This window comes from Hypanus sabinus, chromosome 9 (genome assembly GCF_030144855.1).
Source record: "Hypanus sabinus isolate sHypSab1 chromosome 9, sHypSab1.hap1, whole genome shotgun sequence".
NCBI classification, from domain to species: Eukaryota; Metazoa; Chordata; class Chondrichthyes; order Myliobatiformes; family Dasyatidae; genus Hypanus; species Hypanus sabinus.
Window position 1 is genome coordinate 22499810 of NC_082714.1, and position 16282 is coordinate 22516091.

The 16282-nt window shown below is 41.5% G+C and overlaps 1 protein-coding gene across 1 annotated transcript in view; it reads right to left on the reverse strand.

The window, feature by feature from the left end:
• Positions 1 to 16282, reverse strand: part of fbxl16 (F-box and leucine-rich repeat protein 16) — a 168700-nt gene that overhangs the window by 56807 nt on the left and 95611 nt on the right. The window contains exon 3 of the mRNA XM_059978636.1: positions 1725 to 2233. Within this exon, the coding sequence (XP_059834619.1) occupies positions 1725 to 2233 (509 nt within the window). The remainder of the gene's footprint in view (positions 1 to 1724; positions 2234 to 16282) is intronic.

Genomic DNA, 16282 nt, shown 5'->3' on the forward strand with positions numbered 1-16282 from the left:
ACCACTGATTCACTCTTTTAGTGATACTGACCCATGCCTTAACATGGTCATGTACCATGGATAGAGAAGCTTTGTTTCCTTTAAATGTTCCTTTTCAGCATCTCGATAACAAAAGAAGCTTGATCCTTTGCATGACCTTGTGTATAATTAGGTCAAGTCAGCTGGCTCATTAATATGGATAAAAATATTAAAATCTGGAATATGAACCAACATCTATTAAAAAAGACTTCAACTTCTACCAACTACGTTGAATCCAAAAGAAACTAAATCTCTAGTCTTAATGGCATCTTGACAATTTCTTTAAAGTGCTTTCACATTTCACAGATGTTCTGTGTGTACTAGACGTAGTGATGGTCTGATAATTAAAAGAAAAACCCAGACATATTCCCTCCCGTGCATTCTCAGTGTATAACACGGAGAGGCACAGGCTTTGTACATGTCAGTAAATAGGAGTCATTCATCAGATAATCTCCAACTACTGAAAACAGCTGTTGTGAAAGAAAAGTCACAAAAACAACTCAACAAAACCTGAAAGCGGAAATCGAAATTGCATTTGAACTATCTTGTAATTATGAATATTTCTCAGCTTTGTGCTTAGCCTGTTTTTTCTCAGTACTTGGTGAGCCCAAACTCGGTACAATGTCTTTCCAAGCTCCCCAAGTCATGACTGTATTTCATCGACAATGGCTACTGTAAATTATTATTCTGTAGCTTAGCAACAATAGATACACACATTGTATTCAAAGTCAAAGAATATATTACTTGGAAATGAATCGTGGGACAAAGAAGCAACAGATGGGCTCCATTCATCTGATTATGACCACTTGGTTTCAAATTGATCTAAGTTCCAGCCAGTTATCAGTTTCTAGGCAACACCTCCCAGCAAACATGGCTGGGCTGTGGCGCGGTTGGACTGGAAAATCGCAGCACCTCTCTCTGGCTGAATGGGTGCCTTAACTGTGCAGATTCTTAATGTTCTTTCACCTTAAGTAAAGTACAGGGGGAATGAAAACATAAAATGGCAGATGTCTCAGCAGGTTGACAGCTTATGTGGAGGACAAAGCCAATTTAAATGAAAGGCCTTTACCCTAGTTTTGCTGGCAGGGTGGTGCTGCTAAATGTGTTAAAAGCTTCTGTCTTCAAGTACACTGTGCTTCTGAAATTTGTTTCCACTATAGTTCACCAAATTTCACAAGCAGGGTACAAAGTATATTCAAGGTCAAAGTTCAAAGTAAAATTTATTATCAGCATCCATACATGCCACCACATACATGTTGCATGTTTAACACCATCCAATGATGAATCCCCCCTTCTCTCCGTTTCCAGAAGCTGTCTAACCTGCTGAGTGTTCCCAGTATTTTGTAAATGTATTTGTACTTTCTAAGTTGAGGTATTATTGTTTTAGAGAAGATGCAGAATAAAGCAAAAGTGAACAATTTTATAAAGATGAACATTAAAAGAAAGATAGAAAGAGAGAGATAAGAAATGAAAAGTTGCACTTGCTGACTTGGCTTTCCATGACTGGTTAATATTGGTTGTTCTATAAGCAAAATAAAATTTGGAGATTTGTCTATAACTTGAAATCTCATCTTTATATTGATCTTCATTCTTTGATGTGAAAATTCCCACTTTATTTTGCTTTACTGAATGAGTTAGCCGATAGCAATTTAGCACAATTTAGGAACTGCCAACATTATTACTATCAGATGTACCCTTTGGTCTACCTGTCCAATATCAGCTCCTCTAGCTTGTGCAGGTCACATGCAATATACTCCAACGCCATATCAGTGATGCGTGGACACCATGACAGGTCCAAGCAGCGCAGCTTCCTCAAGTTTTCCGCTACCAGCTCCACGCCATCGTCAGTGATCTTGGAGCAGCCAGAGAGGCTGAGCGAGGTGAGGTTGGGCAGGCTGTGCACCATGTTCACCACACCGTGATTGGTGATCTCCCAGCAGGAGTTCAGGCGTAGGGTGTGCGTGGTGTAACCTTGCTTGGCAGTGAAATAGGCCATGGCCGTGTCTGTCACATGGTACGCCTGCAAATTCAGCTCCGTTAGATTCGGCAACAGCTGCGAAATGGCGGCAATGGCGTCATCGGCTACGTTGATACAGTCGCTGACACTCAGGGAGGTAATCCGTGCGTTAAGGCTGGACCAGAGGCCTGCTTCTGTGAAATCATTACAGCCAGACAGCTCCAAGTGGGCGAGACCTTGCATCTGCTCCAACATGACCTAGGAAATTGAAAGAGTGGAGAGAATGTGTAAAATATTGCAGCTGCAATTCCTTATCTCTACATCCCAATCACTTTGAACTGACACTCAGTTTACTTAATGAGTCACAGTCAGACTTGGCTCCCCATTAGTATTGCACTATCAAAACAAAATTCATTCACAAAAAAAAGTGAACATTTCTATTTCTTTTTTAATCAAAATTATTTCTTTTTTCCAAAGTCATAGCATTTAATCTAGTCAACCATGATCAGAATAATAGGTCAAGAATCACCCATTGAAATTCAATTGAATTGACTTTATTACTTACATCCTTCATATACATAAGGAGTAGAATCTTTACGTTACGTCTCCATCTAAATGTGCAATGTCCAATTTATAATAATTTAAATAAATAGTATGCACAATAAGATAGCCAATATAACATAGAAATACAGTTGTGTCAGCATGAATTAATCAGTCTGCTGGCCTGGTGGAAGAAGCTGTCCCGGGGCCTGTTGGTCCAGGCTTTTATGCTGCGGTACCGTATCCTGGATGGTAGCAACTGGAACAGTTTGTGGTTGGGGTGACTCGGGTCCCCAATGACTGTCCAGGCCCTTTGTACACACCTGTCTTTGTAAATGTCCTGAACAGTGGGAAGTTCACATCCACAGGTGCGCTGGGCTGTCCGCACCACTCTCTGCAGAGTCCTGCGATTGAGGGAGGTACCAGGCAGTGATGCAGCCAGTCAGGATTGTTGAATTCTAGTGCAAGTAGCTATTTAGAACAAGAAGAGATTCTGCAGATACTGGAAAGATGCTGGCATTTGTCTGGTTCTTATGAGACCAAATTGCTAACCCGATGCTCTACCCGGCCGGATTTGAGTGCAGAAATACTTGCCTTGAAGTCTGTTGCAGTTGCTACTACACCACCAGCCGGCTATGGAATATTGAGAACCGCCAATTTATATTGCTTCTAGACAAGTGTGCTTCATCAACAAAGCAAAGAGTAGTTTAAAATTCACATTTGGAGGATAATCTCCACTAATGTTAGGGTTAAATGTACTAGCAATATCTATTCACTTAATTTCTTCCATTAAATTCTTTGGGAAGTCAGAAGAAAAGATAGAGGTTAAGCATTTGAATTCTCTGCTATTTGATTGGAGCTGAGCTCCAAGACAGCATTATATGTTAACATCACCGTACTGCAACAAAAGTCAGCTTCTTTTCTGCCAGGTGTGGAGCTTGGTCATTAACAGCATTAATTGGCATCAGAGCAAATTAATCAGAAAACATAAATGAGAGCTGACGGAGCAAGTTAGGGGATTGATGGAGGTCAGAAACAAAGAGCATTGCACAGTCATGTTGGTTGCCATTGTCAACTGTGGAGCAATCAGAGCTGGTAATGATTTGAGGCAATTCAACATTTACTGTGAGCTTTATGTCTAATTGATAACATTTAACAAAATATCACATTGCTAAAATGTAAGATTTTAAAATAATCAGTGTCCTTGAAAGGGTATTTCTGAGGCATACCAAGATGTTGGCTTATTTTAAGATTCTTTAAAATTGATAGTAGCTTTTTCTTCAAGATTGAGTGCACTGTTCTGCTCTCTCTGCACCCATGACTGTGTGGCCAGGCACAGCTCAAATCCCATCGTATAAATTTGCCAATGATATAACTGTTGTTGGCAGAATCTCAGATGGAGACAAGAGAGCGTGCAGGAGCGAGATTATACCAATTAGTGGCGTGGTGTCGCAGCAACAACCTGGCACTCAACAGCCGTAAGACCAAAGAGCTGATTATTGAATTCAGAAAGGATAAGACGAGGGAACACACACCAGTCCTCACAGAAGTGGACAGAGTGAGCAATTTCAAATTCCTGGGTGTTAATATATCTGAGGACCTAACCTGGTCCCAATGTATCGATGCAGCTATTAAAAAGGCAGGGCAGCAACTGTACTTCATTAGGAGTTTGAGGAGATTTGGTATGTCATCTAAAACACTCACAACTTTCTAGAGATGTACAATGGAGAGCATTCTGACAGGCTGCATCACTGTCGGGTATGGGGGAGGGGTACTGCACTGGATCAAAGTAAGTTGCAGAAAGTTGTAAAATTAGTTTGCTCCATCATTGGCATTAGCCTCCATAGCATCGAAGTGATCTTCAAGGAGTGGTGCCTCAAAAAGGCGGCATCCATCATTAAGGACCCCACCCACCCAGGACATGCCCTCTTCTCAGTCCTACTATCATGAAGGAGCATAAAGACACACAGTCAACGATTTAGGAACAGCTTCTTCACTTCTGCCATCAGATTTCTAAATGGACATTGAACCCATGAACACTACCTCACGCAACACACACAAAATGCTGGTGGAATGCAGCAGGCCAGGCAGCATTGTCAGGACTCAGCCCGAAATGTTGACATACTTCTTCCTATAGATGCTGCCTGGCCTGCTGTGTTCCACCAGCATCTTGTGCCTGTTGCTTGAATTTACAGCATCTGCAGATTTCCTCGTGTTTGCATTTTTAAAAACACTACCTCAAAAAACGGATGTGGGAGCACGGAGGAACATCGGGAAATTCCAGGAAGACCTTCTTCGTTGCTGCTGCTGCTGTGAGGTCCAGGACTCTGCTGGGAAGAACAGGCCCCCAGTCCGCGGGGTCGCGCTGCCGATGGCCGTTGGCGGGGACATCTGAATACGCTCGACAGAGGTGCTCGGAGAAGCTGTGCCGGAGGGGATGGTCATCGGCTCGGAGGTTCGACGGACTCGGAGTCCACTGTGGTCAGGTCACTTTCGGTGTGTGCTGCGTCTGTGAGGCTGAGTCGGGCAGCGCCGTGGAAGTCCATAGCGGGGGTATTCCCTTCTGCGGCCAGCGTGGGATGGCGAGTCTGTTGGGACTCTGGGGACTTGTGGAAACTGTGTGGTGATTTCTTTTGAACTTACAGTCCTTTAACATCTTTGGACTATTTTTACAGTGCCATAGTCTGTTTTTTTTAATCAATTATGCAATTGTTTGCACTGTTGTAACTACATGTTGTAATTATGTGGTTTTGTGCAGGTCTTGTAGCTTTAGTTTTTGGTCTTGTTTTGTCTGGTGGATTTGGATCTCCTTTCCGGGGAACATGCTAAGACGGTAGCGCGATATTAATACACAGCAGCCTCTCCGGACTCTGGATTGGGGATTGCCAAATGTTATGTGGATTTTCTAGTGTAGTCTGTTTTGTCATATGCTTTTGTGATTTCATTCTGGGGGAACGTTGTCTCATTTTTTAACTGCGTTGCATTTGTGGTTTTTAAATGACAATAAACTGAATCTGAATACACACACACACTGTCTTACTGTGAGTCACAGTTTTTTTCTTTATTATCAGGTATTTCATTGTACTGGTGCAGCAAAGTTTACAAATTTCACGACATATACCTGTGATGTTAAACCTGATTCTGACTCTTTTGTATGGTTACGTTAACTGTCTTTATCCGCTCTCTGCTAGGAAACAAAGAGTGGGATTGAAATGGCAATGAGCTAATCATGCTCAGGACATCATATGTAGCATTTTGTTACAGCACATCGCTACTGGGCATTCATTGCTTTGATTGTGAGCCACAGGGCCATTTATGTTCTGTGACTTGCTGGCATTTATTTGCTTACGTACAGTACATAGGCTTGAGATGCCTTTGTTCCCAACAAGTGATCAGGAAGACAACTGGTACGAATGACCTTTATTGGAGCAGTCAATATCCACAGGGCAGTATGAGAATGGCGTTATTATAATCATCAATAATATATAATAAATTGCTACTACCAGGCTGGAGTGAATCAATTCTGTGCACATGACTTCACAGAATTCAGGTCCCCGATGCCTGTTCTTAAAAAGCATACTTTTGAGCACACTATTTAAAAGATTGTTGTGTAAAATATTTGTATTCATCGGTAAACTTTTCTCAAAAAGAGCAACATTGGTTATAAGTTACAGGGAAAAATATTTAATGCATGATTTGACATTTTACATAATTAATTGAAAGATGCTTTAACCTTGATTGTAATTTTGTATTGAAATTGATCCAGCCAGCTAACTTGTATATTTAAAATATGCACATATTGAAATAAGTACAATTTCTCCAGACATCAGTTTGGTTCAAAAGGCGTAGTTGTAATAACCCCTAAGATGCTGAAAGAAATACAAAATGTCAAATTTTCAAAAATCAGGATGACACTAATATTTTGCAAGTCTTTGTTGGGAAACAAATCTCACACTTTACAGCATCCGTTCTCCTTCAGCATTTTTATGGTGCCCAAATTAAAATAATTGCCAAAAGAACCATTGAGGAATTGTGAACCACTTTTTTAAGCATGATATGCAATAGGTGTTGCCTGACCTTCTGAGTTCCTCCAGCATTTTGTGTGTGTTGCTGGAAGAATTTAACACCTGAGGTAATGTTGAAACAGAGAGCATGTCAACATTTCACAGCAGATTAAGTAGTTCATTAAAAAAAGAGATATAAGGGAATCTTAAATTATTTTAAGATCTTAAGCACAAATTATTGTATTTGGTGCTTAAATAACGATACTTTGGATCATTTTCCAGTAATTAAAAGAGTCAAAGCATGCATAGGAAAGTGCGTGATCATTGTTTCAGGTCAGTTCAGATAAAGGGATTTTACTCGAAATATCAGTTATCCACTTTACTCCACAGATGCTGCCTGACCTGCAGAGTTCCTCCGGCAGTCTATTTGTTGCTAAAGGGAATTAAGTGAACACATAGGATTTAGACTATTGCTTAGACCATAAAACTATAAGATATAGGAGCAGAATTAGGCCATTTGGCCTATCAAGTCTGCCCCACCATTTCATCATGGCAGATCCAATTTTCCTCTCAGCCCCAATCTCCTGCCTTCCCCCTATATCCCTTCAGCTGATTCTCCTTTATCTATCTTGTTGTAAATTCTTCAAAGAATTCCAACAGACTTATCAAGTGAGATTTTTCCTTGAGGATATCATGCTGACTACGGCCTATTTTATCACGTGCCTCCAAGTGCTCTGAAAACACGTCCTCAACAATCAACCCCAACACCTTCTCAACCACTGAGGCCTATAATTTCCTTTCTTCCATCTCACTCCCTTCTTGAAGAGTGGAGAGACATTTGCAATTCTCCAGTCTTCCAGAAACATTCCAGAATCTAGTGATTCTTCAAAGATTATTACTATTGCCTCCACAATCTCTTCAACTACCTCTTCCAGAACACCGCCTGGTCCAGGTGACTTACCTACCTTCAGACCTTTCAGTTTCCCAAGAACCTTTTCCCTAGTGATTGTAACTTCACACACTTCATGACACCTGTCATCTGAAATTTCCACCATACTGCTAGCGTCTTCCACAGTGAAGACTGGCACAAGATATTTATTCAGTACATCAGCTGTTACTCATCCCCCATTACTACCTCTTCAGCATCGTTTTTCAGTGTTCCGACATCCACTCTCACTTCTCTTTTACACTTTATGTACCTGAAGAAACTTTTTGAATCCTCTTTAATATAATTGGTTAAGTCACTTTCATAATCCAGCTTTACCTTCTTAATGACTTTTTAGTTGCCTTCTTTTGGTTTTTAAAAGCTTCCCAGTCCTCTAACTTCCCACTAAGTTGTGCTCTATTATATGCCCTCTCTTTGGCTTTTATGTTGGTTTTGACTTCCCTTGTTAGCCAAGGTTGTGTCATCTTGTCTCCAGAATACTTCATAGGTAAAGGATGAATCCCAATGGGAATGACTGGAGACGGTGTCCTGTCTATATGTTGTAATTTCCATGTAACTATAATATTTTAATTGAGTGGCTTGTTAGACCATGTCAGAGCGTATTTAAGATTCAATAACTTCATTGTAGGTGTGGAATCAGGTTTAAGACAAATTCATGGGGACACTGACAGAAGATTTTGACAATATTATACATTAGATATTTATGTTAAATCATTATATTCAGTACTACAAACAACAGATTTTCAAACTTATTTGATCAATTGAATTGCAATTCCCTCCAAAGTGTGGTAGGATTTGGCTCTATATACCTACATCTATGATGCAGGCCTCATGTTATTACTAGTAATATCACTATGATATTGCTTCCTTTAATTCAAAATTAATTACATATCCAGGCCCCTTTCTGAGAGTAACTGTTAAATCTATCACCTAGCAACACAAACAAAATGCTGGAGGAACTCAGAAAGTCAGGCAGCATCTATTCCCTCCATAGATGCTGCTTGACCTGCTGAGTTCCTCCAGCATTTTGTGTGTGTTGTTCCAGATTTACATTATTTTGTTGTTCCTCTCCAGGCTTTGAGCACATCGGGTAGTGACCTTGCCGTTTCTTTAGCAATTGTCTGTTTTTTTTTACATGGCTGAGTTGCTAGCTCAATTCTCAAGCCAGCACAGATGGAAAGGTGCAAGGAAATCGCCAGATTTTAACCAGGAACCATTTGCCTCAAAGTCCGGTGCAGATGCCACTATACTATTGGCCGGCTAAATTCCAAATTTACAGCATCTGGATAATGTCTTGTGTCTTAAATTTCTTCAGCCTGTCAGCACTATATGAAAAAAGGAGGTGCAAAATTGCAGCCCGCCAGAGAAGTTAATTATGACTATAATATTTCCTATTTTTTTCTTGCAGTCTCTGCAAATTAACAAGTGTATGTTTTTGCTCTAATTCTCCCAATTAGTAGAAAATGATCCCTAAGCATTTCCGCTTAAGTATTAAATAAAATAATTTAAATATAGCTTTGTTTGGTTATGTTAATCAAACATTTCAGCTCATTTGCACTTGTATAAATATTCAGTGCCGGCTCAGTTAGCAACATTCTCACTTCTATGTCAAAAGGTTTTGGGGTCAAGTTCTGCTGCTGAGTCGAGAGCACAAACATCAAGCATGGCATTCCAGCGAAGCACAAAGAGCGAACTGCAGAGTAGAAAATGTTCTTGGTTTAAGAACATACAAGAGAAAATCTGCAGATGCTGGAAATCCGACGCACAATATGATGGAGGAACTCAGCAGGCCCGGCAGCATCTATGGGAAAAAGCACAGTCAACATTTCGGGCCGAGACCCTTCAGCAGGACTGGAGGGGAAAAAAGAGATCTAAAGAGTAGATTTAAGAGGTGGGGGGGGGGGAGGGGAGAGAGAAACAGAAGGTGATAGGTGAAACCGGGAGGGGGAGGGATGAAGCAAATAGCTGGGAAATTGATTGGTGAAAGAGAAGGCAGAGTCTGATAGGAGAGGACAGAAGTCCGTGGAAGAAAGAAAAGGGGGAGGAGCACCAGAGGGAGGTGATGGGCAGGCAAGGAGATAAGGTGAGAGAGGGAAATGATGAAGGAGAGGGTGGGGCAGAGGGGACCATTATCAGAAGATCGAGAAATCGATGTTCCTGCCATCAGGTTGGAGGCTACCCCGACGGAATATAAAGTGTTGTTCCTCCAACCGGAGTGCAGCCTCATTGCGATAGTAGAACAGGCCATGGATTACAGATCAGAATGGGAATAGGAAGAGGAATTAAAATGGGTGGCCACTGGGAGATCCCGCTTGTTCTGGAGGATGGAGCGTAGGTGCTCGGCAAAATGGTCTCCCAATCTACGTCGGGTCTCAGCAATATACAAGAGGCCACATCGGGAGCACCGGATACAGTAGACGACCCCAACACACTCGCTGGTGAAGTGTCGCCTCACCTGGAAGGACTGTTTGGGGCCCTGATCAGGTGAGGGGGAAGGTGTAGGGGCACGTGAAGCACTTGTTCCACTCGCAAGGAGAATTGCCAGGAAGGAGGTCAGCGAGGAGGGACGAATGGACAAGGGAGTCGCGTAGGGAGAGATCCCCGCAGAAAGCAGAAAGTGGGGGGTGGGGAGAGATGTGCTTGATCGTGGGATCCTGCTGGAGATGGCAGAAGTTCCAAAGAATTACAAGCTGGACACAAAGGTGGTAGGTGAGGACAAGAAGAACCCTACCTCTGGTAGGGAGGTGGGAGGAAGGGATGAGAGCAGGCGTGCGTGAAATGGAAGAGATGTGGTTGAGGGCAGTGTTGATGTTGGAGGAAGGGAAGCCCCTTTCTTTGAAAAAGGAGGACATCTCCTTCATTCTAGAATGAAAAGCCTCATCCTGAGATCAGATGTGGCAGAGACAGAGGACTGAGAGAAGGGGGATGGCAGTTTTACAAGTAACAGTGTGGGACGAGGTATAGTTCAGGTAGCTGCAAGAGTCCATGGGTTTATAATAGACATCCGTAAATAAGCTGTCTCCAGAGATAGAGACAGTGAGAAAGGGGAGGCGGGTAGTAGAAATGGACCAGGTAAATTTGAGGACAGGGTAGAAGTTTAATAACATGCTCATTCCATACCAGGTATAGTTAAAAGATCCAACAGTGTTGTTTTGAAGAATATTGAAGAAGTACTGTCTGCTCAGTTCAAGTTCAAGGTTATTGTCATCCTGTCACACACATGCATACAGCTAAATGAAACAATGTTCCTCTGGGACCAAGGTGCAAACACAGCACATACATCACACACAGCCCATAAAATAATATTAACAGATAAAGAAATGTATTTTGTAGATGTACAAGTTGATATAAAGTGCATATACCACATATATGTCAATCTAATTTGTATAGATTGGATTGTTGACTCAATCTCTATCCTTCATCATTACTAAAACTATGTCGTTCAGTCAATATTGCTCTTGAGTGTTTATGGGAGCAAGATCTGTTTAACTGGACTGCTCAGATTTGTGCCATAGTGTGGATGGTTGTAGCTCACATCGTGGAAGTTGCAAAGTAAATATAAGCTTCCTAAATATTCTAGCTGCTCATTGTGGGAAATATAATGTTGGTATGTTGAATACTCCGGACACAAAATGGCAGATTTGTTGATAAATCTGAAGCTTTAGCTTCATAGCTGATAATTCACTTGTACCAACATCAGAGATACAGTTGCATCAAGGAAGACCACTATACCCAGGAAATAGATAAAATAAATAGGCAATAGGTGCAGGAGTAGGCCATTTGGCCCTTCAAGCCAGCACCACCATTCACTGTGATCATGGCTGATCATCCACAATCAGTACCCCGTTCCTGCCCTCTCCCCATATCCCTTGACTCCGCTATCTTTAAGAGCTCTATCTAACTCTCTCTTGAAAGCATCCAGAGAATTGGCCTCCATTGCCTTCTGAGGCAGAGTATTCCATAGATCCACAACTGTCTGGGTGAAAAAGTTTTTCCTGAACTCCATTCTAAATGGCCTACCCCTTATTCTTAAACTGAGGCCTCTGGTTCTGGACTACCCTAAAATTGGGAACATGCTTCCTGCCTCTCGCATGTTCAATCCCTTAATAATCTTATGTTTCAATCAGATCCCCTCTCATCCTTCTAAATTCCAGTGTATACAAGCTCAGTCACTCCAGTCTTTCAACAGGACAGACCCGCCATCCCGGGAATTAACCTTGTGAACCTACGCTGCACTCCCTCAATAGCAAGAATGTCCTTCCTCAAATATGGAGACCAAAACTGAACACAATACTCCAGGTGTGGTCTCACCAGGGCCCTGTACAACTGCAGAAGGACCTCTTTGGTCCTATACTCAACTCCCCTTGTAATGACGGCCAATATGCCATTAGCCTTCTTCACTGCCTGCTGTACCTGCATGCTTATGTTCAGTGACTGATATACAAGAACACCTAGATCTTGTTGTACTTCCCCTTTTCCTAAGGAAATAGTGAATAATCCTATAGCATGGCAAAAACTCTACTACAGGACATTTTACATAAACTAAATGTAGAATTTGAAATCATTAAGATCTTTCAAAAGACATTACACTGAGTACGATGTGCAGATTATTGTGATTTACTCCATTTTTACACAAAAAACTATCATTTGGAATTATAGCCAGAAGGCAATTAAAGAAAGTGAAAGTGAGATAGCACAGGATGGCAGGGGTGTAGAGTGAGTACATCTCCTCCTAATATTCACCATTAATGACTGCGATGGAAGGGATACGCCTTGTCTACGTCACCACCCACCCCTCTGCACAAACCCCTGCCATGGCTTAAGGTAGTCACTGCCTGACTTCCAGTAAAAGTGAAATCAATAAGCTGACTAAGCAGCCAAAAACACAATTACAGGAAGCAGATGGTGACATACACAGCAGAATTTTAGCACACAGAATGACGAACAGTACAGCACAGTAAGACCCTTTGGCCCGTTATGTCTGTGCTGGCCACGATGTCAATTTAAACTAATCCCACCTGCTTGGTTAATCCCTCCCACTCTGCCTATTCATGAGTCTAAATGCCTTTTAAAGGGTGCTCTTGTGACTGCTTCTATCATCTCCCATGGCATTGTGTTCCAGGCACCTACCACTCTCTCTGTACTAAAAATTCCCTCACAAATCTCCTTTAGACTTTCTCCCTCTCACCTTTAATCTGTGCCCTCTAGCATATGACTTCAACCTTAAGAAAAAGAGCCTTTCAGGTCAAAGCTCAGCTTCCGATGCTCAAAAGTAAACAATCCATGTTTGTCCGATCTCTAATTATAGATAATTTTCTCCCTCTCCCTCTCTCCCGCTCTCCCTCCTAAGGCATTGGTCTAGTGACCTGAAGGTCGCTAGTTCGAGCCTCAGCTAAGGCAGCGTGTTGTGTCTTTGAGCAAGGCACTTAACCACACATTGCTCTGCAACGACACCAGTGCCAAACTGTATCAGCCGATAGCCCTTCCCTTGGACAACATCGGTGGCGTGGAGAGGGGAGACTTGCAGCATGGGCAACTGCCAGTCTCCCATACAACCCTGCCCAGGCCTCAGTCAACATCGAAATGGATGGACAGCCGAAGAAGAGAACTCTCTAATCCAGTCGTCATCCTGATGAACCTCTCCTGCACTTTTGCACCCTCGCCTAAGCCTGCACAACTTTCCTTTACTGTAGTGGCCAAAACGACACACAATGCTCCAGATATGACCGCAGCATGACTTGCCAACTTTTATATTCGCTACTCCAACCAATAAAGACGAGCATTCTGCTTGTCTTCTTTACCATCCTATGTTGTCAGTTTCAGGGTACTATGGATTTTTACCCTAAGATCCCACTGTATATTTATGCTACAAATGATCAAAATGTATGATAAATGAATTATCAATGTCCATATGTACTTATTTATATACTTATTACATGAGTAGTTACAAGTTTTTTAGTGTGATGTGGCAAATGCTGCCATTGTTATATCTACAAGGCTCAGGCCGCAGTGAATGTGAATTGGAATCCGGGCTGTTTCATTACAGTTTTCATATTATTTAGTGAGATACAGCGCAAAGTAAGTCCTTCTGGCCCAATGAGCCTTGCCACCCAGCAATCCCCCGATTTAACCCTAACCTAACCACGGGGCAATTTACAATGACCAATTAACCTACCAACCGGTACGTCTTGTGGGAGGAAACCAGATCACCCAGAGGAACGCACGCGGTTACGGGGAGAATGTGCAAACTCTTTACAGTTTGCAGCAGCGGGAAATGATCCTGGGTCACCTGTACTGTAGAGTGTTGTGTTAACCACTATGCCACTGTGTTGCCATCAATAATTGCATGAAAGATTTTGTAGATGCTAAGTTGTATTTACATAAATATTTAGCTCTAATCTTAAAACAGTTTCTGTTAACATTGGAATGGCATTATTGAACTTTATTATTTAACTTTATGATAACTTTGTATGTTCATTTAATTATTTCAGCTGAGTGTTTTTTTATAATTTCTAAGTTGCATTTACTCATAAATGTGGAAGCACATTTGAAGAATCGCAACTGAAATAGTTGCGAAGAAATTTATCTGGTTACTGATTTACAGCTCAACTGCTTCCATCAAGTTGAATTGCAGATTCAGTTCATGAATTATTGAATTTAATTGGTGGAAAATACTTCATATCAGCTGGATGCACTTTTTTAGTGGTATTTAAATTAATTATGGATGCAATTTGACAGAAGGATGAGTAAGTGTGACATCACTCTATGACATATTCAATGATGTGCTCATTGTTATGCACACACCGGTGCACCCTGGGAAGAATGACAAACCAAGTAGACAAACTTAGAATCTTTTATATTTCCCAAGTTACTTTCTGCTTATTACTATTAGGAAGCCACAGAGGCACTGGCGATCAGGGTGGAATGGAAGCTGCCCAAAGGCAACAGTTGCCAGCTACATCGAGTAATGGTGCACTAATGCTAGGAGTGAGAGTCAGAAAACTCATGATTAGTCACAGAATCAGAATCAGGTTTAATATCACTGCCATATGTCATGAAATTTATTGTTTTGTAGCAGCAGTACAGTGCAATACATAAAACATTATAAATTACAATAAATATATATATATTTACAATTTATAAAAACTAAATTAAATAAGAAGTGCATAAGAGGGCTGCTGTAGTGATGAAGTGTTCATGGGTTGGTTCATTGTCCATTCAGAAATCTGACTGTGGATTGGAAGAATGTTCCAAAAACATTGAGTGCGTGTTTTCAGGCTCCTGTACCTCCTCTCTGATAGCAGTAACAAGAAGAGAACATGTCCTGGTGTGATGGGGGTCCTTGATAATTGATGCTGTCATTTTGAGGCATTGCCTTTTGAAGATGCCGTTGATGCTGGAGAGGCTAGTACCTGTGACGGGGCAGGCTGAGTTTGCAACTGACTGCAACGTTTTCCAATCCTTCGCAGTGGCCCCTCCATACCAGGCGGTCATGCAACCAGTTAGAATGTTCCACACAGTGCATCCGTAAAAGTTTGCCAGATTAACTTCAGCATGCAAACTTAAAGTGCCAAGGTCTGTAGCGAGATTCCAGGCAGGAGAACTAATATATGATGCACGCTGATGGCCAGATCCAAGCCTCATGACAATTAAAGCAAGAAAGCTGTAAGAGCAGCTCAGATCCAGTCCCTTTATATTGAAAATTTTGGCATTTGTAATAAAGCATGTGAGCCTGTCAATCTGATGTAGAATGGATAGTGACAATGTTCAGGAAAACCGATACAGTTAAATTGAAAGCGAGGGTGAACGTGTCTGGTCAAAATGAAGCCGCATGAAAGCATAACGGTGTAATTACATTAATATAGATCAGCTGAGAGACGTCTGGCACTTTGGTAATTCTATTGGCATCCTGTAGGACAAACATGTTTCATTTAATGAGCTCATAGTTTGCAGAATCATTTAAATCTGGCACTTTCAGAGATCATAAAAAGCTCTAAATTCAGAGCCAGAGACCAAAGCTTGGATGAGATCATTATTGTTACATAGTGCTGTTAAGAATCTGTCTAATATCTGTAATTTTAGCACCTTTCTGAATTCAGTGCTGCGGGCAGGTGTGGTTTGACAGACGGATAAATTCAATCCAGGTTACTAAATGCAAAAACGCTTAATGTTTGTCTGTGCATGTAAGATTGCCAAAAGTACTAAAGAATTTTGGCAAATGTCATTGGACCAGTGAGAGCTTTGATATTAAGGTTGGTGGATGAAGGTTGGTGGTTAATAAAAATCACCTACCACTGGTAAAACAGTTTAGAGATGTTGTGAACTGAGGAAGATTAAGATCTTTACCAAACTGGTTCTATCTCATGTGTGTATATTATATATGCACAATTACATTCAGATTAAGAAAGTTAACACTAAATGACAAACAAGAGCCACCAGGTATTAGGTGGTAAAATATTTTGCCATCTTACCCCTGGTGATTTTTGGCTGTTGATTGTTATTTTATAGTGAGTCAAATATCTTTTATTCAACCAAAGTAATGCTTTGATTTCCCAACAAAGGATGAAAATGATCAAACACTCTGAAGGGATATTCAGGAGCGGCAGCACAACACTTTACAGTACCAGTGACCAGGTTCAACTCCCGCCACTGTCTGCGAGGAGTTTTTACATTCTCCCCGTGTCTGTGTGAGTGCTCCGGTTTCCTCCCACAGTCCAAAGACATACTGACTGGTAGGGTAATCGGTCATTGTAAATTGTCCCGTGATCAGGCCAGGATTAAAGTGGGGGTTTCTGAGTGGTACCCCCGAAATCCCCA